This window comes from Melospiza georgiana, chromosome 11 (assembly GCF_028018845.1).
Source record: "Melospiza georgiana isolate bMelGeo1 chromosome 11, bMelGeo1.pri, whole genome shotgun sequence".
NCBI classification, from domain to species: domain Eukaryota; kingdom Metazoa; phylum Chordata; class Aves; order Passeriformes; family Passerellidae; genus Melospiza; species Melospiza georgiana.
In genome coordinates this window covers 12,047,026-12,068,412 of record NC_080440.1, presented here as the reverse complement: position 1 = coordinate 12,068,412, position 21,387 = coordinate 12,047,026, and the positions used below count along the sequence as shown (strand labels likewise).

Sequence of the window (21,387 nt, the reverse complement as noted above, 5' to 3'; positions counted from 1 at the left end):
CTGGGACAACACTTGCACCACCTGGAGAAGCGGGACACAGGGAAGGAAGCCGGTCCTCATTCACGCGGTAGAGCCCATCCCTGCAGATGCCCAACGTGGTGCTGCCTGAAGGCCATGGGAAATGGAAGGGGCCCGTGGGGCTGCCAAGGCACGGCAGTGCCTCCTGCCCAACCTGCCTGCTGGCACTCCGCTGCCTCGCCCTTTGTGCGGGCTCTGCTCGGGCACGGGGCACAGTCTGGCCTGGGGATGCTGGTAGCGGCACGGGCACTGCTCTGGCCCCGGGTGCACCGGCAGAGCCGCAGGGTCGGTGGGCTCAGCAGGTGTGTGCTGTGTGCATGGTGTCCCGGTGGCCGCCGGGGTTGCAGCTTTGGCAGGGATGCTCTGGGAGCCGCTCGCCCGGGGCCGGCCGGTGCAGCCCCTGGCAAAGAGCCGTCCGGCAGCGCTGAGCCCGCGGGTTTGCTCGCGGGCGGCACACGCCGCTCCAGCGCCGGCAGCGGCCGCCCCGCGATGCCCGGCCCGGGAGCGGCGCGTCCCGCCCGGAGCGCCCGGCACGGCCCGGCCGCCCGCGCTCAAGATGGCGGCGCAGGGCGGGCGGGGGCGCGGCGGGGCGGGGCGGCGGGAGCCATGTTGGGGCTGCGGGAGGAGCCGCCACCACCCCCGGCAGCAGCGGCGGCGGCGGCGGGGCAGGGGGCGGCCATCGCCGGCGCGAGCGGGGGCGGCGCCGAGCCCATCGCCGTGCGCCCGGGCCGGGCGGCGGCCGCCGAGGCACCATGGCAGCGGCGGAGGAGCCGGTGGCCGCCCCGAGCCGCTCCTGCTGCCGCCGCCGCCGGGAGCCGTCGCCGCCGCCGCTACTGCTGGTGCTGCTGCCGCTCCTGCTGCTCCCTTTGTTCCCCTCCGGGCTGGGGGCCACGGCGCCGCCGCCGCCGGCAGGCTGGGGGCCGGCAGCCCGCTGGGGCTGTCCCGCCGCCGTGCCGTGCCGGGCGCCGGCCGTGCCCCCGGGGCTGCCCCCGGCGCCGCGCCGCCGGTCCCCGCCGCGCTGCGCGCCCCGCGCCGCCCAGCCGCGCCCGCTGCCCTCGGTCCCGGCACCGGCCCCGGGGCGGCGGGGCCGGCGCGCGGCACCGAACCGCCACCCGCTGTTCCCCCAGTACAACTACCAGGCGGAGGTGGCGGAGAACCAGCCGGCGGGGACGGCGGTGATGGCGGTGACGGCCCAGGACCCCGACGGGGGCGAGGCGGGGCGGCTGGTGTACTCCATGGACGCGCTGATGAACAGCCGCTCGCGGGATCTGTTCAGCATCGACCCGCGGGCCGGGCTCATCTCCACCACCCAGGCCCTGGACCGCGAGAGCATGGACCTGCACTACTTCCGAGTGACGGCCACTGACCACGGGGCACCGCGGCTCTCCGCCACCACCATGGTGGCCATCACTGTGGCTGACCGCAACGACCACGACCCCGTCTTCGAGCAGGGCGAGTACCGGGAGACCATCCGGGAGAACGTCGAGGAGGGATACCCCATCCTGCAGCTGCGGGCCACCGACGTCGACTCCCTGCCCAACGCCAACATCCGTTACCGCTTTGTCAATGAACGGGCTGCCCACGGCATCTTTGAGATTGATCCCCGCTCTGGCCTCATCACCACCAGCGGGCCAGTGGACAGGGAGAAAATGGAGAAGTACTCGCTGGTGGTGGAAGCCAATGACCAGGGCAGGGAGCCGGGGCCCCGCTCTGCCACTGTCAAGGTCTACATCACAGTCCTCGACGAGAATGACAACATCCCTCAGTTCAGTGAGAAGCGCTACATTGTCCAAGTGAGGGAGGACATACGGCCCCACACCGAGATCCTGCGTGTCACCGCCACGGACCTGGACAAGGACAACAACGCGCTGGTGCACTACAACATCATCAGTGGGAACAGTCGGGGCCAGTTCTCTATTGACAGTGTCACTGGGGAAATACAGGTGGTGGCCCCCCTGGATTTTGAGGTGGAGCGGGAGTACACCCTGAGGATCCGGGCTCAGGATGCGGGGCGTCCTCCTCTTTCTAACAACACTGGCATGGCGAGCATCCAGGTGGTGGACATCAATGACCACGCCCCCATTTTTGTCAGCACCCCTTTTCAAATCTCCGTCCTGGAGAATGCTCCCCTTGGCCACTCTGTCATCCACATCCAGGCTGTGGACGCAGACTACGGCGAGAACTCGCGCCTGGAGTACAAACTGACAGGGGTCTCAGCTGACACACCCTTTGTGGTGAACAGTGCCACGGGGTGGATCACGGTCAGTGGGCCCTTGGACCGGGAATCGGTCGAGCACTATTTTTTTGGGGTGGAGGCTCATGACCACGGCTCTCCACCTTTATCCGCCTCGGCCAGCGTCACCATCACTGTCATGGATGTCAACGACAACCGCCCCGAGTTCACCCAGAAGGAATACTTCATCCGCCTGAACGAGGACGCGGCTGTGGGCACCAGTGTCCTCAGCGTCACGGCAGTGGACCGGGACGTGAACAGCGCCATCACATACCAGATCACAGGGGGCAACACACGGAACCGCTTCTCCATCAGCACGCAGGGAGGGCTGGGGCTCATCACTCTGTCTCTGCCGCTGGACTACAAGCAGGAGAGGCGCTATGTGCTCACGGTGACGGCCTCTGACCGCACCCTGCGTGACAACTGCCACGTTCACATCAACATCACCGACGCCAACACGCACCGGCCCGTGTTCCAGAGCGCCCACTACTCCGTGAGCATCAACGAGGACCGGCCTGTGGGCAGCACCGTGGTGGTGATCAGTGCCACGGATGATGACGTGGGGGAGAACGCCCGCATCACCTACTACCTGGAAGACAACGTCCCTCAGTTCCGTATTGACCCAGACTCTGGGGCCATCACCCTCCAGGCACAACTGGACTATGAGGACCAGGTCACGTATACGTTGGCTATCACTGCCAAGGACAACGGGATCCCCCAGAAGGCAGACACCACATATGTTGAAATCATGGTGAATGATGTTAATGACAATGCCCCCCAGTTTGTCAGCCCTCTTTACCAGGGCGTGATCTCTGAGGATGCACCTCCCTTCACCAGCGTGCTCCAGATCTCTGCCACCGACCGGGATGCCCACACCAACGGGCGAGTGCAGTACACCTTCCAGAACGGGGAGGATGGGGATGGGGACTTCACCATAGAGCCCACCTCAGGCATCATTCGCACCGTGCGCAGGCTGGACCGCGAGAGCGTTCCTGTCTACGAACTGACTGCCTACGCTGTGGACAGGGGCATCCCTCCCCTGAGAACTCCTGTCCACATCCAGGTCACCATTCAGGATGTGAATGACAACGCTCCTGTCTTTCCTGCTGAGGAGTTTGAGGTCCTGGTGAAGGAGAACAGCATTGTAGGCTCTGTAGTGGCCCAAGTCACAGCTGTTGACCCAGATGAGGGACCCAATGCCCAGATCATGTACCAAATTGTGGAGGGCAACATCCCAGAGATATTCCAGATGGACATCTTTTCTGGGGAGCTCACAGCCTTGATAGACTTGGATTATGAGACAAAATCCGAATATGTGATTGTAGTGCAGGCCACCTCTGCCCCTCTGGTCAGCAGAGCTACAGTCCACATCAAACTCCTTGACCAGAATGACAATAGCCCTGTTCTGAAGAACTTCCAAATCCTGTTCAATAACTACGTGTCCAATAAATCCAACACCTTCCCCTCGGGGGTCATAGGGAAGGTCCCAGCATATGACCCAGATGCATCTGACCACCTCTTCTACTCCTTTGAGCGGGGAAATGAGCTGCACTTGTTGATTGTAAATCAGTCGAGCGGGGAGCTGAGGCTGAGCCGCAAGCTGGACAACAACCGTCCGCTTGTGGCCTCCATGCTGGTGACTGTCACAGGTAGGGAGTGAAAATCATTGAATCTTTGTTATGGTACCTTTGGGGGGCTCTGCAGGGTCCCTCTGGGGCAACCCGTTGTGCATTGTGGGTGGGGACTGGTAACAAGGTTTGGACTGGGGGTCCATTCCGGACAGAGTTCTGCTGGGGTGGTGTGAGGGGTGGCATGGGAGGCAGGCTGCTGAGCAGTGCTTGTGAAGGGGCCAAGCCTGGAAATGGTCTGCAAGAACAAAGCATCGTTACTGAGCTGTGAGATCACTTCTGGCTGCTAGCGAGGCACCTTTGGAGGTGCTGTGGCCAGCCAGGCTGTGTTGTGTGTTGTGGGGTGCTGGCCCAGGAAGGAGGCAGTTCCCACGATGGCCAGGCTGCTGGCACAGGGCTGGTACACTGCCTTGCTCCCCAGCCCAGGTGGCTTTTCTCTCTGCCGGGACTGAGTGCTTCCCCGGCTCTGCTGTACAGAGGGAGGGACTGAGCTCATGCAGAGGGAGCCCTCTCAAACACCCATCTGCCAGCAGCAAACAGTTCAGTCCGGACTCTGGCTGTGGCTCCTGCCAGCACTTGCTTTGCAGGGTGGCTTCTGAAGCTAGTGCTGCCTTTCTGCAGCCAGCTTAGTGTTCAGGGGACAGCTGTGACAAGCCTGAGTGCAGTCCCTGGAACTCTTGCATAGTGCTTGTTGTATCCAAATTTGGGGTATCCAAATGCAGATGCTGGCTGTAGCTAGGGGTGGCTTTGTGGGGTGTTGGGTGCCCTCTAGCCCAGTTGAGGACAGGACAAAGATGGACCGTGGGCAAGCAGGGTTTGGACCTGGAGCTTCCAGAGCCTGAGCTTTGCCTTCAGCACTAGCCTTTCTTAGCATGATCTGAAATGGAGGCATCTGTCCATTGCTGAACCATGGAGTGGCTGCAGGAGGGAGGGCAGGAGCCCTCTCTGGAGGGGCCAAGCACTGAATTGCCAGGAGTGCCTGGGGAGCGGTGCTCTAAATTGTGATGCTCCCCTGGCCATCGGCTGCCTTCCCTTTTGGCTCTCTCAGTCCGGCTTATTCTGTCAGAGGAGGATTTCTTTCAAAGGATGGAGCAAGGGCTTTAACAGGAGACCTGTCCGAGGCAATCCTGAATGAGCAGCAGCAGCCTGGCAGTGGGCTGGGGCTCTGTGGGGGTAATTGTAGCCGCAGGGCTGCTCCAGCCCCTCGCTGGAGGTGGGGGTGGTTTTGACCTTTCCAGCTTCTGCCCCAGTGTGTTTATGCAAGCCCTGCCTCCTCACACACTTAACCCTGCACAAAGGCAGGAGACAATCACATCCTGGAGTCCTGCATGAGCCGCCTCGTGGCAAGGGGGCCCTTGCAATTAGAATGTCGTCATCTTCCAGCGGGAAGGGAGAATGGGAGCGGTGTGCTCAAGGAGGGGAGAGGATGGAAGGGGAAGAGCTGTTCTGGCGAGGGAAGTGAGATGCTGGGAAATGAGCCTTTTGTTGGATTTGTGTTGGCTGTGGAGGTGGAGGTCTAGTTTGGCTTTTCAGTCTTTGTTGTTGGAAGCCCCCCGCCCAGCTGGCAGCTCCGCGGCCCCGTGCTGTCGCTGTGTGCAGAGCAGGGTGGGTGTGCAGAGCTGGCAGCCAGGACAGTCAGCCCTGGCTGCATTGTCTGCCCCAGACACTGCCTGGCAGAGCAGCTCCCTGCTGCTGGCAGACGGCAGCAGCAGCTACGTGGGTGCCCCGAGGGCCAGCAGCCTAGGAGGCCACTGAATCCCTGCCTTTATGGTGCTTTTCAGGGAGACTGAACCCCCTAAAACACAGGGCAAGGGGCCATTTTGCCTGCCTGTGAGCTGTGTGTATTCTTAGCCTAGCCCCTTGTAGGAGGCAGCAGACTTGGGCCATCACAAACCAGTGCCTTTCCAGCAGGGCTGATAGCCTCAAAACTGACCTCAGCTTTTCACAGGACACTTCTGGCTGCTAAAATCTGCTCTTGGCTGCTGAGGATGCAGGACAGTGGGATGGAGGGGCTGTCCATGGCCAGCAGCACTCTGAAATCAGGGCAGTGTGAGAGACTGACATCATGTTGACTTCAAACCATTTCAGACTGGTTTCTCTGGGCTTGGTGGCAAGTGTGGAGGCTCAGGTGCAGGAGAATGGCATTCATCTTCTGTGCTGGGTGATGGAAGCCTGATTTACTTTCAAGATCTCTTAACTGGTAAAATATTATCAAGATGTTGAGAGGTCTGCCAAAGTCTTTCAGCAGCAGTGAGGAATGTTCACTATACTGATATCCAGGTCTTTTCCTGGCTCCTTGTCGGTAAGTGTTTTACTGTTCCTCACCTGCAAACATGAAAGTCACCCTGTCTGTCCCCAGAGTACCTTGCTGTCTCTGGGGTGGCCATTGCAGTCACAGTAGTGGCTTTTGGACACTGTTTTTGGCTCTCTTGGACACTGTTGCTGCCACTGAGTAGAAGAGGGCACGGAACTCTTCTTTAGCTTCGTTGCTTTTGAAGCTGGTAATTGTCAGTCTTGGAATTGCAAACACAATGGCTCAATGCTGCCCAACACAAGGGTCAGAGCCCCTTGTTCCTTTTCCTTGCTCCATTCCCTGTAGCTGTGTTTCTAGGACTCCTCACTCTGCTGCATGAATATTCACCAGGCACCAGCTCTGCAGCCACAGGATTTAATCAGAAAGGCTGAGCATTCATGATTAAAATGCCTCCCATGGGGGGTCAGTGCCTCCAGCCAGCTTTGGGCTTTCTTCTGGTAGCTTTATTTTTTTTTCTTTTCCCATTTGCAGTGGGTCATTCTCTTAACCATCTGCTTCCCTGTGCTTGGAGGGGGAGGCAGCCTTGGGTGTGATGCTGAGGTTGGGACAGTGTTAGAGGGGGGTTTACTGAGGAGGGCTGTGGGGCCAGGCCTGGCTCCACATTGCTCTGGGGAACTGGGAAAGGGATGCTTGGCTTTCCTGCCGTGGGACCAAAGGCATCAGGTACCCTCCAACTCACTTTCTTCCGCAGGCACAGAGTCCTTGCTCCTGTGAGGCATTCCTGGCCTCCAGCCTGCCTCAGGATGCCCTGAGCCTAGGCTGAATAGCAGCCATAAATCAGGCAGAAATCTGCTGGGCTCTGAGCAGCCCCTGGGGAGAGCAGGAGCTGTCCCCAGGCCTTGTGGCTGCTTCTGGGTGAGCTGGGAGCTGGAGAGGAGAGGGCAGGGAGCTCATGCTGGCCTTGACCAGAGAGACAACAGAGAGGAGGGGACAAAGGGACAGGGGAGGGAGCTGGGACACGACCCAGCTGTGTGGAGAAGGGAGCTGGTGTCAGTGATGGCATCCTGGGGTGCTGCCTCACCAGGGGGCTCCTCAGGGAGAGCTGCCAGGCTGGTGGTGGCTTGGGGAGCATCTTATGCCAAGTGTGACTTAGGCTTTCCTCACACTCCTGCTCCCAGGGTCGGGGTGGTCTCAGTTCCCCATGAGCCTCCTGCAGAGAGGATGTGCCTTGGGGAATGGAGGTGGTGATGCCAGTTCCTTGCCCTGAGCCCTGACAGATCTGGATACCCTGGCACGTCCAACCAGGTGCTGAGTGGAGCTCTGTTGTTGCCGCTGCTCATGCTGCCCTGTGTGCCAGAGCAGGCAGGGTGTCACACACAGATAGGTGCTTTCTCACCTTGCTTCCACATGGGCCGGGAGCAGTTTGCCTTCAGACAGAAGCAGCTCCCCTTTCCTGCAGGAGATTAGCTCCTGGGTGCCTGCACTGGCACGCTGCTCCCCCAGCCTGCAGCCAGCCTTATCTCCACAGCACAGTCCCTGTGTGCAGGCTGCTGCTCGTGCAGGAATTCGCAGGGTCACTAGAAAGCTTTCACCTTCTGAAGAGTAGAGAGAGGTGAAAGAAAGAGAGATGTTTCCATTTGTAAATCCTCCTGCACTGCAAACTTCAAACAGGGCTGGGGGAAATCAAAAGGCTTTGCAGCACAGCAGCCAAGGGAAGAGAGGAGCAGTGAAGGCAGCTTTGTATGTGAGGCTGGGAGCTGGGGCATGGATGAGGGATGGGCACACCTGATCCTGGTCAGGGATGGGGCTGGCTGGGGTGCCAGGAATCCTGCTGCTGCTCCTTGCACTGGGTTGGAGCAGGTGAAGCACAGAGGTTTGGGATCCAGGATTAGCCATGGGGCTCACTGTTGAGATGTGCTGATGTAATGTTGTGTTGGTATGATGATGGAGAGCCAGTTTTCCATGGAAATGTGTGGGTTTGAGGCTCTCAGGTGTATATGAGGTGGGAGGTGGGAACAACAGGTGGCAGCTGTGTGCTGCTAATGCCCGTGGGGCACCAGCATTGGGGTGCTGGCAATGGGCTGGAAGGTGGATTGCTTCATTTCAAAAGCAGTGAGGTTCTTGATGAGCCCCATCAAACATTTCTGGGGCCACCAAGGTTGGCAGAGTCTTACCTTGCCATGCTGAAATCTGGCTCTGTCTGCTGGAGCCTGTGCTGGAGCCCAGAAGGAGGGGACCAGGAGACAGGAGGCATTTTCCTGGGAAAGCAAACAGTCTTCTCCCAGCCAAAGCTGTTGTCAGAGGTGTCTGGGGTCTCCTGGGGTATCAGGATCCACTGGTCTCTGGGAGCTGGGTGGGTGGGGTGGGGCAGGAGCCCATGATCACAGATCTGCCAGGGTGGAAGCTGCACCGCTGCCCCTTTGGGCTGTGCTGTGGTGCCCCTGCAGCCTGAGCTGCTGGCCTGGAGTGCACCCGATGTGCCCTGGGTGAGCTGCTGCTGCTGCTGCTGCTGCTGCTGCTGCTGCTGCTGCTGCTGCTGCTGGCCAAGGTGCTGAGAGAGCCGGCAGGCGTGCTCCGAGTGTCCCCGCACCTCCGAGTGTCCCTGTACATTCCGAGTGTCCCTGCACACTCCGAGTGTCCCTGCACCTCCGAGTGTCCCCGCACCTCCGAGTGTCCCTGCACCTCCGAGTGTCCCTGCACGCTCCGAGTGTCCCTGCACCTCCGAGTGTCCCTGCACCTCCGAGTGTCCCTGCATGCTCCGAGTGTCCCTGTACATTCTGAGTGTCCCTGTACATTCTGAGTGTCCCTGCACACTCCGAGTGTCCCTGCACCTCCGAGTGTCCCTGCACCTCCGAGTGTCCCTGCACCTCTGAGTGTCCCTGCACCTCCCAGTGTCCCTGCACCTCTGAGTGTCCCTGTACATTCCGAGTGTCCCTACACCTCCGAGTTGTCCCTGCACCTCCGAGTGTCCCTGGCTGCGAGATTGCTCATGTGGAGCGCGATCCCAAAGGGAAGGAGTTTGTTTCCAAGGAAAACAGAGATTAAAGAGAATTAAACAAACCAGAGATGGGCTGAGAGAGGAAGAGATGCAGAGCAGATGGTGAGAATGGGGGGAGCAGGGAGACCAGCACAAAAGCTTGGGAGAGCCTGGAGGAGAGAGGAAGGAAATGGCAAGAGAAGAGCACAGGAAAAGGCAGCGTGGGGAAGGCAGGCAGGGCACAGCAGGGAAGCAAAACACTCCAGGCCCTGGCATCAGCTCCTGTGTTTGCCAAACCTCCTGTTGGGACTTCCTTCTGTTCCTGAGCACCTTTGTTCCTGGGAGCTCAGTTTGCTGCCGAGATCCAGGACAAGGAGAAAACCTGAGAGTTCTTTCAGTGGAGAGCCTGATGGGGGGAGAAGGTGCAGCCATATGGGCCACTCCCTCTCCATCCCAGGTGGCTCCCTACTAGCCCTTGGGGCTGTGGCTCCAAGCTTCCTTACCCAGGAATCAAACACTGGGGTGCAGGGCTCTGCCCTGGGCTGGGAGGGAAGAGATCCTCCAAGAGCAGGCAGAGACCTGCAGCGTGTTCCTGTTGCCTCCCACAGACGGGATCCACAGCGTGACAGCTCAGTGCGTCCTGCGCGTGATCATCATCACGGAGGACATGCTGGCCAACAGCATCACGGTGCGCCTGCAGAACATGTGGCAGGAGAGGTTCCTCTCCCCGCTGCTCTCCACCTTCCTGGAAGGAGTGGCCACCGTGCTTGCGACGCCCAAGGAGGACATCTTCATCTTCAACATCCAGAACGACACGGACGTGGGGGGCACGGTGCTCAACGTCAGCTTCTCGGCGCTGGCGCCCCGGGGCGGGCGCTACTTCAGCTCGGAGGAGCTGCAGGAGCAGCTGTACATGAAGCGCATGGTGCTGACAGGCACCTCCATGCTGGACGTGCTGCCCTTCGACGACAACGTGTGCCTGCGGGAGCCCTGCCAGAACTACATGAAGTGCATCTCCGTGCTCAAGTTCGACAGCTCGGCGCCCTTCATCGCCTCCCGCTCCACCCTGTTCCGGCCCATCCACCCCATCGCCGGCCTGCGCTGCCGCTGCCCCCAGGGCTTCACCGGGGACTACTGTGAGACCGAGATCAACCTGTGCTACTCCAACCCCTGCCTCAACGGGGGCATCTGCACCCGCAGGGAGGGCGGCTACACCTGCGTCTGCCGCCAGCACTTCAGCGGTGAGTGCGGTCCTGGGGGAGGGCTGGCAGCGTCCCTTGGCACTGCTGTCACCGTGGCAGGTGCTCTTCCCACCAGGGCCGTGGGTGTCACAGCCTCTCTGTGCCTGCAGAGTCCAGCTCTGCTCCCGGCTCTGTGTTTCCATGGTGCTGCGTGTGCAGGGCTGAGGTTGCCATAGAAATCTGTCTGGTAGGGAGTTGGCTTGGAGGACTCTTGGGGACCCTGGCCATCATTTTCCACCCCTTGTCACAGAGCAGGAGGACTAAGGTAGACTAGGCTAGGCTGGGGCACAGGAGGTTTCTTGGCTGTGCCCCATGCTAGAGGGTGATGGGCTCTGGGACCGTTGCAGTCCTTCTGTGGTTTCAGCCTGTGCCACTGTTCAGCTGGTCTGGCAGAGGTGTGGAGCCTCACTGGCCCCATGTGCAGTGGATGAGTGCAACCCACCCAGAACAGAAGGGGAGGCTGGGCCCAGGTGCCCCACCAGGCAGGATCTGAGCCAGGCAGATCTGGTCCTAGCTGGGGGGCTGGCAGGGGAATCCACAGTCCAGCCAGAGTCTGGTTGCCACAAGTTCCCAACAGGCTGTGGAGAACTGACAACTGAGGGATGAGGGGAGGTGGCCTCAGTCTACTGAGGAGGGATCCCCTGCCTTGCTCTCGCTGTCAGGAGGGAGCATGGCAGCAGATGGCTGCCTGGAGCTCTTCTGTAGGTGGCTCCTGGTGAGATAAGCAGAGTCAGTGGTAATTAACCTCCGGCATTTGAAGCGTGAACAGCCATTAGCAGAAGGGTTAATGAGCTCATTTGCCTGTCACTTCATGCTGTCTCCTCATCCTCCTTGTGTATCACAGAGCAAGTAATGGGAGCAGGGCCTGGGGCTGAGTAGGACTTGAGCTGAGTGCTTCCCTGGGTTCTGTGGGAATCGCACAGGAAGAGGGGCTGACAGATGTCCTGTACTGCACTGTTGAGCTGGCACGAGGCATCCCTGTTACCCATGCCAGCAAGGTGCCAGGGTATTTGTTGTTCTCCATGTGGTTCCCATTTGCATGCAGTGTTTGGAAGCTCCTGGTGCCATGGGTGATACTTCTATAGCTACTGACAGGAGCTCAGTGGCACTGGGCTGTCCCCACATGCCAGAGACAGGACTGAGATGCCTGTCCCAGGTTTGTGTGGTGGCAGAGCCCAAGGAGGCACTCTCAGCATTACCAGGATTCCCTGGCTTGTCTCTCCACTCTTAGGACTGTGCAGCTGTAGTGTAGAGGCCAGTGCCCTCCTGCCACATTCCCATGCTGTACTGGATCCAAAGTTGTGCCTTCAGCCAGACCTGGCATCACATCCAGCCCAGTGGCTCGTGCTGGGCTGGCAGTGCTGGCTAGCTCACTGGCTCCTCTGGGGAGCACCTGGGTAACACTTGGGGTGTCCTACCCTTCCCTGGCCCCCAGCTACTCCTCAGACTCCTTCCCTCAGCTGCCCTCGCCGAATCCAGGCTGCATTCCCAGGACAAGGAGCCTGTGGGTGGCTGCTGTGCGTTGGTCCCAGCCTGTGCCTTGCCCTGCAGGGGAGCACTGTGAGGTGGACAGCCGGGCAGGGCGCTGCGTGCCCGGCGTGTGCCACAACGGGGGCACCTGCACCGACAGCGCCGACGGCGGCTTCCGCTGCCAGTGCCCGGCGGGCGGCTTCGAGGCGCCCTTCTGCCACGTGTCCACGCGCTCCTTCCCGCCGCGCTCCTTCATCATGTTCCGGGGCCTGCGCCAGCGCTTCCACCTCACCCTCGCCCTCTCGTGAGTGCTCTCTCTGTCTCTCTGCCCTCCCCTGCACAGCAGTGTCCTCGCTTCACCCAGCCCTGCTCTGGTGGCTCCTGTGCACAGCATGCTGGGCCAGTCCAGGGGCTGCCCGATGCGCTCCTCACCCCGTGTCACTGGCTTTGCTCCCCCATGGGTCTGCCCTGGCACCTTTGGCCAAAGGGCTCTGAACCTGCCCTGGCATCAGCTCATGCCTTCCTGCAGTGCTGCTGCCAGCTCTCTGCCCCCCATGCTCAGGTCTTAGTGTCCCTGTGCTGGGATGCTGGTGCAGGCCACAGGATAGAGGGGATCTCCACGTGCTCCTTGCACACACCCTGCTCTCCTTTGTGTCCTGCCCCAGGTTCAGCACCGTGGAGCCCGGCGGCCTCCTGCTCTACAATGGGCGTTTGAATGAGAGGCACGACTTCCTGGCAGTGGAGATCATCCAGGGCCAGGTCCAGCTGAAATACTCCACAGGTACTCTTGGCCCTGCCTGCTGTGGGATTTGTGTCATGGGAGCTGGGAGAAGGCCTGTGCTAAGTGGGAAGAGGAGAATGCTGCCCTGGATGGAGCCTGTGCTAAGGGAAGCAGGGTTAGGAGGGATTGGTGAGCATCAGTGGATACCACAGGAGATGAGTTGTGTGTATCAGGACTCTCCCTGGCCTTAGGAGTGTGGTTTGTGAGCACAAACCAGGACAAACCCCTTTGGTGTCTGTGCTGCTGTTCTGTCCTCTTGTGTCACTGTGAGCTTCACAAGTCCATCAGCAGCACAGTGGGTGTGGTGCCTCAGGAAGGGTGGGAACATCTGGAGGCTGTGTGGCTCCCCTGAGCCCTGCCATCATCCCTGTCTCCCCAGGAGAGTCCAGCACGGTGGTGAGCCCCTACCTGCCGGGGGGTGTGAGTGATGGGCAGTGGCACACGCTGCAGCTCCGCTACTACAACAAGGTACGTGTGCCCCAGCTGGCCCCAGCACTCAGGGCTCTCTCTCCCCATGAGTGAGCAGTGCTGGCTCTCCTGTTCCCTGCCTCTGTCCCATGGCAGGGGCTCTGGAGAGAAGGTAGAGCAGGTTGTCAGCCCTTGGGGATGGATGCAGGGGAGCAGACAGCTGGGTGCAGGGACAGATTGACACCCAGGACCTCACTTGGAGGCTGCAGGGATGTGCTGCATGCAGTGTCCTTGTGCATGTTCCTCTCTGGGGCTGCTTGCTGGGCTCAGCTGGAGGTTTCCCTCCTGCATTGCTCACACCTCCAGGAGCACAGCTGAGCCTGGGCTACTCAGGCCTTTCCTTGCTGTTGTGTGAACTCTTGGGTGCTGGGGTCTGGGGCCTGTGTGCTGCTGACACCCTTCATTTGCTTTCAGCCCAAGGTCAGCACCCTGGGGGTGGTGCAGGGCCCCTCCAAGGACAAGGTGGCCATCTTGACAATAGATGAATGTGATGCTTCAGTGGCCCTGCAGTTTGGCAGCGAGATTGGAAACTACTCCTGTGCTGCAGAAGGTGTGCAGACCAGCTCGAAGAAGTGAGTTCCTTGGAGCTGCTGTGGTGGGGACAGGTGGTCCCCTATGGAGCCAGGCCTTCACATCCAGGACCTTGGCTGTGTGTGCCTGTCCCTGAAGAGGTCTGGGGACAGACCTCCTGTGCACTGGGGAGCTCACTGAGGTGAGGTCAGTGTACCTCTTAAAGCCCTGGGCTTCTGATCCTGCAGGTCCCTGGACCTCACAGGTCCCTTGCTCCTTGGAGGGGTCCCCAACCTGCCAGAAAACTTCCCCATCACTCACCGTGACTTTGTGGGGTGCATGAGAGATCTCTTCATCGACAGCAAGCGCATCGACCTGGCCTCCTACATTGCCAACAACGGAACTGCTGCAGGTACAGGTGTCTCTGCTCCTGCCAGCCCTGCCAGGGATGGAATCTGCTTCTCACACAGCACTGCTGCTGGGCTGGAGCAGCATTGTGGCACCACAGCTGGAGTTGTGCAGATTCTCACTGGAGAACAAGGCCTTCAGGTCCCCTTAAATGATCCAATGCCTACCTCAGCTAACATTCTGGGAGTGTCCCCTGATCCCAAGTGCAGAGTCTGTTGAGCTGGCTGATCTGGGAGATGCCAGATCATCAGTCCAGCTCTACGGTATCTTTGTTCTGGCATAAGGAGCACCAACAGCCTTAACCCTTATCCCTGAGCAGGCAGGGTCTGTGTGGAGACACTGAGCAGCAGGGCTTGCCCCTCTGACAGCCTGGGGAAGGGCCAGCAGGCAGTGGTGCCTTTCCTTTTGGCCGGGGAGAGGTGGTGAGCTGGTTGAGGCTGATACAGGTGGCTTTGATACCTCCAGGTTGTCATGCCAAGCACACGTTCTGCGATTCCAACCCCTGCAAGAACGGTGGCACCTGCTCTGTCAGCTGGGGGACCTACTCCTGCCTCTGTCCTGTTGGCTTTGGGGGCAAGGACTGTCGCCATGGTGAGTGAGGGGGCACTGCTGGGCATGGGCAGGGTGGGGTGCAAGTGGAGGCAGAGTGATGGATCCACATGAGATGAACCAATTCTGCTGTCCCTGCATCTAGTGTTCCCTGTGAAGTGCCCTTCCCTTCTCCTCACCTCCACTTTCCTTTCCAGCCATGCACCATGCCCACTATTTTCAGGGCAACAGTGTCCTGACCTGGGACTTCAAGGCAGACGTGAAGATCTCGGTGCCGTGGTACCTGGGGCTGGCGTTCCGGACACGCCAGCAGGACGGGGTTCTGCTGCAGGCCCACGCGGGCCAGTACACCACCCTGCTCTGCCAGGTATGGCCTCAGCCACAGCACCACGGGCCAGCCTCTGCTGCTGTCTGCCCCAGGAGGGCATGGGGACCCTGTTCTCCCTGATGGCTGCATCCCAAGCAGAGGGTGGCTGAGGGGAGAGGCATTTAGCAGGGATGGATTTCCCTCCCCATGCTCTGATGGAGGGTAGGCTGGAAGCAGCCAGGGTTGATGAGGTCTTTGCTCACTGCTGGCATTGCTGTTCCCTTTGTGCAGCTGGCTGGGGGCCTGCTCTCCTTCATGGTGAGCAGGGGCTCAGGGCGCAGCACCAGCCTGCTCCTGGACCAGCTGCAGCTCAGTGATGGGAAGTGGCACGACCTCCAGCTGGAGCTGCGGGACGTCCACAGCGGGCGCGACTCGCGCTACGTCATCACCCTCACCCTGGACTTTGGGCTCTACCAGGTGGGTGCTGCTCAGGACCCTGGCACCAGGGCAGGAGCTGTGGGGGATGCTTGGCAAACACCGGCAGAGCTGTGCCTCTGCACCCCCTGGGAGGGCTGGGCCAGGGCTGGTGCCCATTGCCTCGTGTTGCTCCCTTCTGCAGGACACGGTGGTTGTGGGAAATGAACTGCATGGCCTGAAGGTGAAACACCTGCATGTGGGGGGAGTCCTGGGCTCTGGCGAGGTGCAGAATGGGCTGAGGGGCTGCATACAGGTGAGTCCATTGCTCTGAGCCTTCCCTTTTCAGCAGGTCTGTTTTGTGGAGAGTTGGAAACACAAGTCTGGCAACTGCTGCCAGCATCCATGGTGCTGCTGTCACTGTCCCTCTGGGCATTCAAGGCTCTGAGGTGCCATGGGGTAGCATTAAATAGGGAGGATGGCGAGTGGCTGCTGCTGGGGGTTTGTGGAAGGCAGGAGAGCTGGAGCCTGGTGTGTCTGCCCTGGCCTCACTGTGAGTTTGTCACCTGCACTGCAGGGTGTGCGCCTGGGTGACAGCGTCACCGGGATCGTGCTGCCCAAGCCCAACCATGCCCTGCGGGTGGAGGCTGGCTGCAGCGTCCCGAGCCCCTGTGACTCCAACCCCTGCCCAGCCAACAGTGTCTGCAAGGATGAGTGGCAGAGTTACTCCTGTGTCTGCCAGCCAGGTAGGACCTGCAGCACCCTGCTACTCCTCTGCTCTTTGTGCCCATTTATCTTCTCCTCTGCCCCCGTGACTCCCTCCTGGCCTGTGACCGCTCTCCTGTCCATGCCTTGGGCAAGTCACACCCGTCAGAGACTCATCCGTTTTTCTGGAGGGCAGAATCCCTCCTGAGTCCCCTGAATTCACTCCTTGGTACTCCAGCACCTCTCAGGCAGAGGGTATTTGCTTACCTGGTGGTGTCTGTCCCCACCTCAGGGTACTACGGAGGGGACTGTGTGGACGTGTGTCACCTGAACCCCTGCAAGAACAAGTCGGTGTGTCGCCGCAAGCCTGGCTCGCGCCTGGGCTACGTCTGCGAGTGCAGTGAGAACTTCTTTGGGCAGTACTGCGAGCACAGGTGAGATACAGGGCAGGACCGTGGCCTTTGGGCCTGGCTCCATGCTGGCCTCTCATCCTGGATGTATAACCAGGGGCTTCTCAGTGCCACCTTCCTCCTTGGAGCTGCTGACTGGTGGCAGAACAAGGCCTGGGGAATTTGGTGGTTGTAATATCAAAGATATTTCTGTCCCTAGGATAGACCAGCAGTGTCCAAAGGGCTGGTGGGGAAACCCCACCTGTGGGCCCTGTAACTGTGATGTGAACAAAGGCTTTGACCCCGACTGCAATAAAACCAACGGGCAGTGCCACTGCAAGGTGAGGGGCAGCTGTGCCAATGGGGACATGGACCATGGCTTCTCTGAAACCCTGCTTGTTCTTGATGCTGTTCCTTGTCCCCCAACAAAGGCCTGGCAGTTGTCCGGGTCCTACTTTGTGTGCCCATATCTGGGTTGGATCCCTGCTCAGTTCCTCTGTACAGCCTTCTTAGACCAGCATGGTGCTGATGGGGGCAGTGGGGTGCTTGGAAATCAGGAATGCCTTGACCTTCTCTGGCTCCAGGGGTTCCCCAGCCTGCTGTCCTATTGGGCACTCTGATGACTGTCCCCATATCCTCGCAGGACTTCCACTACCGGCCCAGGGGCAGTGACACGTGCCTGCCCTGTGACTGCTACCCCGTGGGCTCCACCTCGCGCTCCTGTGACAGGGAGAGCGGCCGCTGCCACTGCCGGCCCGGCGTCATCGGCCGCCAGTGCAACAGCTGTGACAGCCCCTTCGCCGAGGTGACACCCAGCGGCTGCCAGGGTGAGTGTGGGCACTGTGGGCAGCTGCTGCCAGGGGCTGGGTGTCAGTGGGCTGGCCCTGTGACCTGTGTGTCCCCACAGTGCTCTACGACGGCTGCCCCAAAAGCCTCAAGGCAGGTGTGTGGTGGCCCCAGACCAAGTTTGGCTTCTCGGCTGCAGTGCTGTGTCCCAAAGGCTCCTTGGGTGAGTGGGGATGTGATGGAGAGGGGAGGGGACAGTCTGGCTGTCCTGTAGCAGCCCTGGCAATATCACTCTGTTCTTGCACTACCCCAGTCCCGTTCAGCTGGGCTGGAAGTTTGGGAGAAGGAAGTTGGAAGAGAAAATGTCACAGCCTGAGGAAGAGCAGAGAGCAGAGGGTGCTGGCCATAGCACTGGGGTGGGGTAAAAGCTATGGGGTGTAAGACCCATCACCCAGCCATGGAGCTGTGCTGTTCCCTCAGTCTTGGTGCCTGTCTTCTTCCTGCTGCTCTTTGGGCTCACCAGGCTCGAGGCTGAGGTCAGGCCTGGCACGGCACCCTCAGTGCCTTGCTGTGGCTCCACCAGCCCCATCTCCATGTGCCCTGCAGGGGAAGCAGGACACAGTGTGCTGTCAGGTGAATGTTGGGTAGGAGTCAGCATCCTGAGCTGGAGGAGGCCAAGCTGTCCTCAGTGACAGAAAAGGTGTCAGCAGGGTGTCTGGGAGTGCAGGGCAGTGCAAGCCCCAGGGGACAATACCAGCCCTGTCCTTCCCCAGCCCTTCGCCCCTGGAGGAGGCAGGTTTGGCTCCTAACTGTTGTCGCTTCTCTCCCCGGTTCTCTCGCCCTCCGTGCACAGGCTTGAGGGGTGCAGGTAAGGTTGTTCCCATCTCCTTCCCCCTGTGCTCTAAGGGCTGCACCACATGGCTTTCCCTCCCTGCTCCCTGCCTGGCATCCTGCACACCCCTGCACTTTCCCTGCTGCTTCTGGAGCTGCCCAGGGTCCTCCCAACGCTTTGCCTGGTCTCACTGCTCCTCCACAGTGTTCCCTGCTCCCAGCTCACTAACCACACAAGCCCAGCTGCAGCTGCATGCAGCCCTTGCCACCCTGTGTGCCTGGCCTGCAGTGTTGGCTCTGGCAGGTCTGTGCTCTCCTCCCTGGCTGGGATGGATGGATGCTGGCTCTCCTGGATGGCGCTCGCTTGCTTAGCCTGGGAGGGGAAGGAGCTGGTGCTGAGGCCAGGGAGGAATGGCTGTGGGGTGGAAGAAGGAGAAACTACCTGAGTGGGGAGTGGTAGGATGGGAGCAGAGCTGATGGGCAGGCACAGCACAAGGTCCTGTTCCTTCTGCCTGGCTGGCAGGAGAAGGCACAGGGACCTGGGGGTCTGATCCTGCCCAGATCTGAGTCAATCTCTGTTCTGTGCAAGGGGAATGCCATCAGTATGGAGACTTCTTGTTCTTACTGCTTCCTGCTGCAATGGCACTGGTCCCTGTGCTTCTGCAGCTGGGAGAAGGGTGGCTGGGAGGACTGCTAGGAGCTGGAGGTGGTGGAGGGGGTACACTTGTCCCTGGGGCTTTTCTGAACAGCAGCTGGAGTCTGCTCTAAGCTTCCTCTCCCTGCCCTGCCCTGCTACCCTCTCCCAGCCATGGGCACCTGGTGAGCTCCTGTGCCCTGATGCTGTCCCCAGGAGGCTCCACAGCCCTGCTGGGTACACTGAGGTTGCCTGGTTTCTTTTGCTCAAAGTGTTTGTGGTGACATACCCAGCTGAGAACACTTTTCTCCGTGTTGGCTTTAGCAGCATTTTTGGTGGTGGTTACCATCTCATCCCATTCAGTTTTGGAAACTCCCTTGCTGTACACAAATGCTTGGGCTCCAGCCTGGGGGGCTGTCACTGGATACTGGCCCCACACTGCTGGATCCTCCACACTGGGGTGCACCATTGCACTCCTCCATGCCCCTTGGCTGAAGGGGCTCCTCTCAGGGGCTGGTTTTCCAACCCAGCAGCAGGGCTGTTGTTCTCTGGAGTGGCTTTGCCATGTAGAGAAAGCAAGACCTCAGCAGGCATTGCAGGCTGTCAGCTGGGGGATGCCTAGAGCTGCTTGGGCTTTCATAACTTGGGGTCAGATGTGCCTAAGGACACAGTCATGTCCCCTTGGGCTTTTCCAGCCTGGGTCCTGCCAAGTCCATCCTTTTTGCACTCCTGTGTGATGGCACCTTGCTGAGGTTTCACAAATCAAGAGCAGAATGGTTTGCACTGGTGCAGAGCAGGATGATGGCCCTGGGGTGTTACAGGCCCTTCCCGTTGCTTGTCAGTGCCACTCTTTGGGATTAGCTGGTGCAGAGGATCAGCCATGTCTCCTGTGCTGAATTTCCAACAAGCCCTTCCTCCTTGTTTTAGGTGCAGCCATCAGACACTGTGATGAGGAGAAGGGCTGGCTGGAGCCAGATCTCTTCAACTGCACTTCGCCTGCCTTCAAGGAGCTGTCCGTGCTGGTAATCCTCTCAGCTCTGCAGCCCTGACAGAGCAGGAGCCCTCTGAACAAGGGCTCACAGCCACAATTCAAAGCACTCAGCTCTCCAGGGGTGCCTGGGGTATGAGAGGGCCTTGCCACAGTGCTGAGTCCCTTTCTTTCTCACCTCCTTCCCCCAAATCCCTCCTGTGGGAGCAGTGGTCTGAGCTTAAGTTCATATGCTTCATTTAATCTGTGTACCCCTCAGAAATTACTTGGTCCTGGCAGAGTATTTGAGGGGAATATAAATAATCCTGAGCAGGGCTGAGTGGTTTGAAGCTGGTGGGATGTCTGCTCCATGAGACCTCTGTAGCCCCTCAATTTTGTCAGGGACAAATCCCTTTGAAATATCCAGGCAAGTGTATTTAGCACTTACATGTCATCTAGGCTGAATGTCATCATGTCATCTAGGCTGAATTGAAACTGAAGCCAGGAGAGTTTCCAGGGGAGTATTGCCAGGGCCTTGCTCTGCCCTTTCATCTGCTTGGCCTCTGTTGTGTTACTGCACTAACTGCACTGGGTTAGCCAGGCCAGTGCAGACCCTGGTGTGTTGCTGGAGGCTGGTTTTCTGCCAGATGTTCTCCTTGTGCTAGAGACCACCACTGTGAGTGTCCATGGCTTCTGCCGTGGCTTCAGAAATAATCTCTGTGTCCAGCAGGGCCTGCAGCATCCCTGGTGAGGAACCTGCTGCATTGTTTAACCCTCTCTTTTCTCCCTGCTGACAGCTGGAGGGCTTGGAGAGGAACAAGACTGAGCTCAACACGATTGAAGCCAAGAAGCTGGCGCACCGCCTGCGGGCTGTCACAGACCACATGGAGCACTACTTTGGCAACGACGTGCACATCGCCTTCCGCCTGCTGTCCCGCCTCATGGCCTTCGAGAGCCGCCAGCGCGGCTTCGGCCTCACCGCCACGCAGGACGCACACTTCAACGAGGTCAGTGCTGCCCATGCCACAGGGCCTTCTCTGCTGCTGCTCTGAGCAGCCCCCCTGTGATTCTGAGGGGATTGAGGGTGTGGTGGGACCCCGTGAGGAGCTCTGGGCTCTCAGTTCGCACCAGCAGTGTGGGAAGCAAGGCCTGCATGGTCAGGGCTGGAGCAAAGAGTGGTTGAGGAGAGGCAGAGAGCTGGGTTTGCTCAGCCTGGGAAGGCAAGGGAAGGTCTTACTGCTGCTGGCAGGTCCCTCATGGCAAGGGTGCAGGAAAGGTATCTCTGCAGGGCATTGGTTGATGAGAATTGAGGGGGGAGCCCATTATAGTACGAAGTCCCTCTCTTCCCAGAGCCCTTGTGCAGAGAGCACAGTGCTGCAGTCTGGGGGTGGTCAGGAGAGGCCCAAAGGCCACGCTCACCCTCTGTCCTCGTGTCTCTCCCATTCAGAACCTGCTGCGTGCAGGCAGCTCTGTGCTGGCCCCCGAGAACCGGGAGCACTGGGCCATGCTGCCCCACGGGGAGCACGGCAGCGCCAGCCTCATGGAGCAGCTGCACGACTACTCGGGCACGCTGGCCAGCAACATGAAACTCACCTACCTCAACCCCGTCGGTGTCGTCACCCCCAACATCAGTGAGTAGGAGCTGCCTGGGGTGCAGGGACACTCCTCCATCACAGCTTGTTCCCTTCTCATCTCACTGCACCCCAGGGAGTGTGCTGGTAATGTTCTTGATGGCTCTCTCTAGCATGGGGAGGCATTTGTGAGAGATGTCCTGGTCCCATCCCTGCCTGGACTAGCTGACCTCCAAGAGCTAGCAG

The 21,387-nt window shown here is 59.7% G+C and overlaps 1 protein-coding gene across 2 annotated transcripts in view; it reads left to right on the top strand.

Moving 5' to 3' along the window:
* The first annotated feature begins 770 nt into the window (after nucleotides 1–770).
* CELSR3 (cadherin EGF LAG seven-pass G-type receptor 3) overlaps nucleotides 771–21,387 on the top strand; it is a 31,537-nt gene continuing 10,920 nt past the window's right edge. Inside the window, exons 1-20 of one of the 2 annotated variants that reach the window (XM_058031693.1) lie at nucleotides 771–3,900; nucleotides 9,719–10,351; nucleotides 11,903–12,125; nucleotides 12,487–12,602; nucleotides 12,982–13,070; nucleotides 13,485–13,642; nucleotides 13,829–13,992; nucleotides 14,454–14,579; nucleotides 14,735–14,904; nucleotides 15,136–15,321; nucleotides 15,464–15,574; nucleotides 15,836–16,004; nucleotides 16,256–16,397; nucleotides 16,573–16,693; nucleotides 16,996–17,179; nucleotides 17,260–17,361; nucleotides 17,992–18,006; nucleotides 19,531–19,625; nucleotides 20,368–20,577; nucleotides 21,018–21,201. In XM_058031693.1, the coding sequence (XP_057887676.1) occupies nucleotides 771–3,900; nucleotides 9,719–10,351; nucleotides 11,903–12,125; nucleotides 12,487–12,602; nucleotides 12,982–13,070; nucleotides 13,485–13,642; nucleotides 13,829–13,992; nucleotides 14,454–14,579; nucleotides 14,735–14,904; nucleotides 15,136–15,321; nucleotides 15,464–15,574; nucleotides 15,836–16,004; nucleotides 16,256–16,397; nucleotides 16,573–16,693; nucleotides 16,996–17,179; nucleotides 17,260–17,361; nucleotides 17,992–18,006; nucleotides 19,531–19,625; nucleotides 20,368–20,577; nucleotides 21,018–21,201 (6,328 nt within the window). The remainder of the gene's footprint in view (nucleotides 3,901–9,718; nucleotides 10,352–11,902; nucleotides 12,126–12,486; nucleotides 12,603–12,981; nucleotides 13,071–13,484; nucleotides 13,643–13,828; nucleotides 13,993–14,453; nucleotides 14,580–14,734; nucleotides 14,905–15,135; nucleotides 15,322–15,463; nucleotides 15,575–15,835; nucleotides 16,005–16,255; nucleotides 16,398–16,572; nucleotides 16,694–16,995; nucleotides 17,180–17,259; nucleotides 17,362–17,991; nucleotides 18,007–19,530; nucleotides 19,626–20,367; nucleotides 20,578–21,017; nucleotides 21,202–21,387) is intronic. The other variant, XM_058031694.1, reaches the window with a different exon arrangement.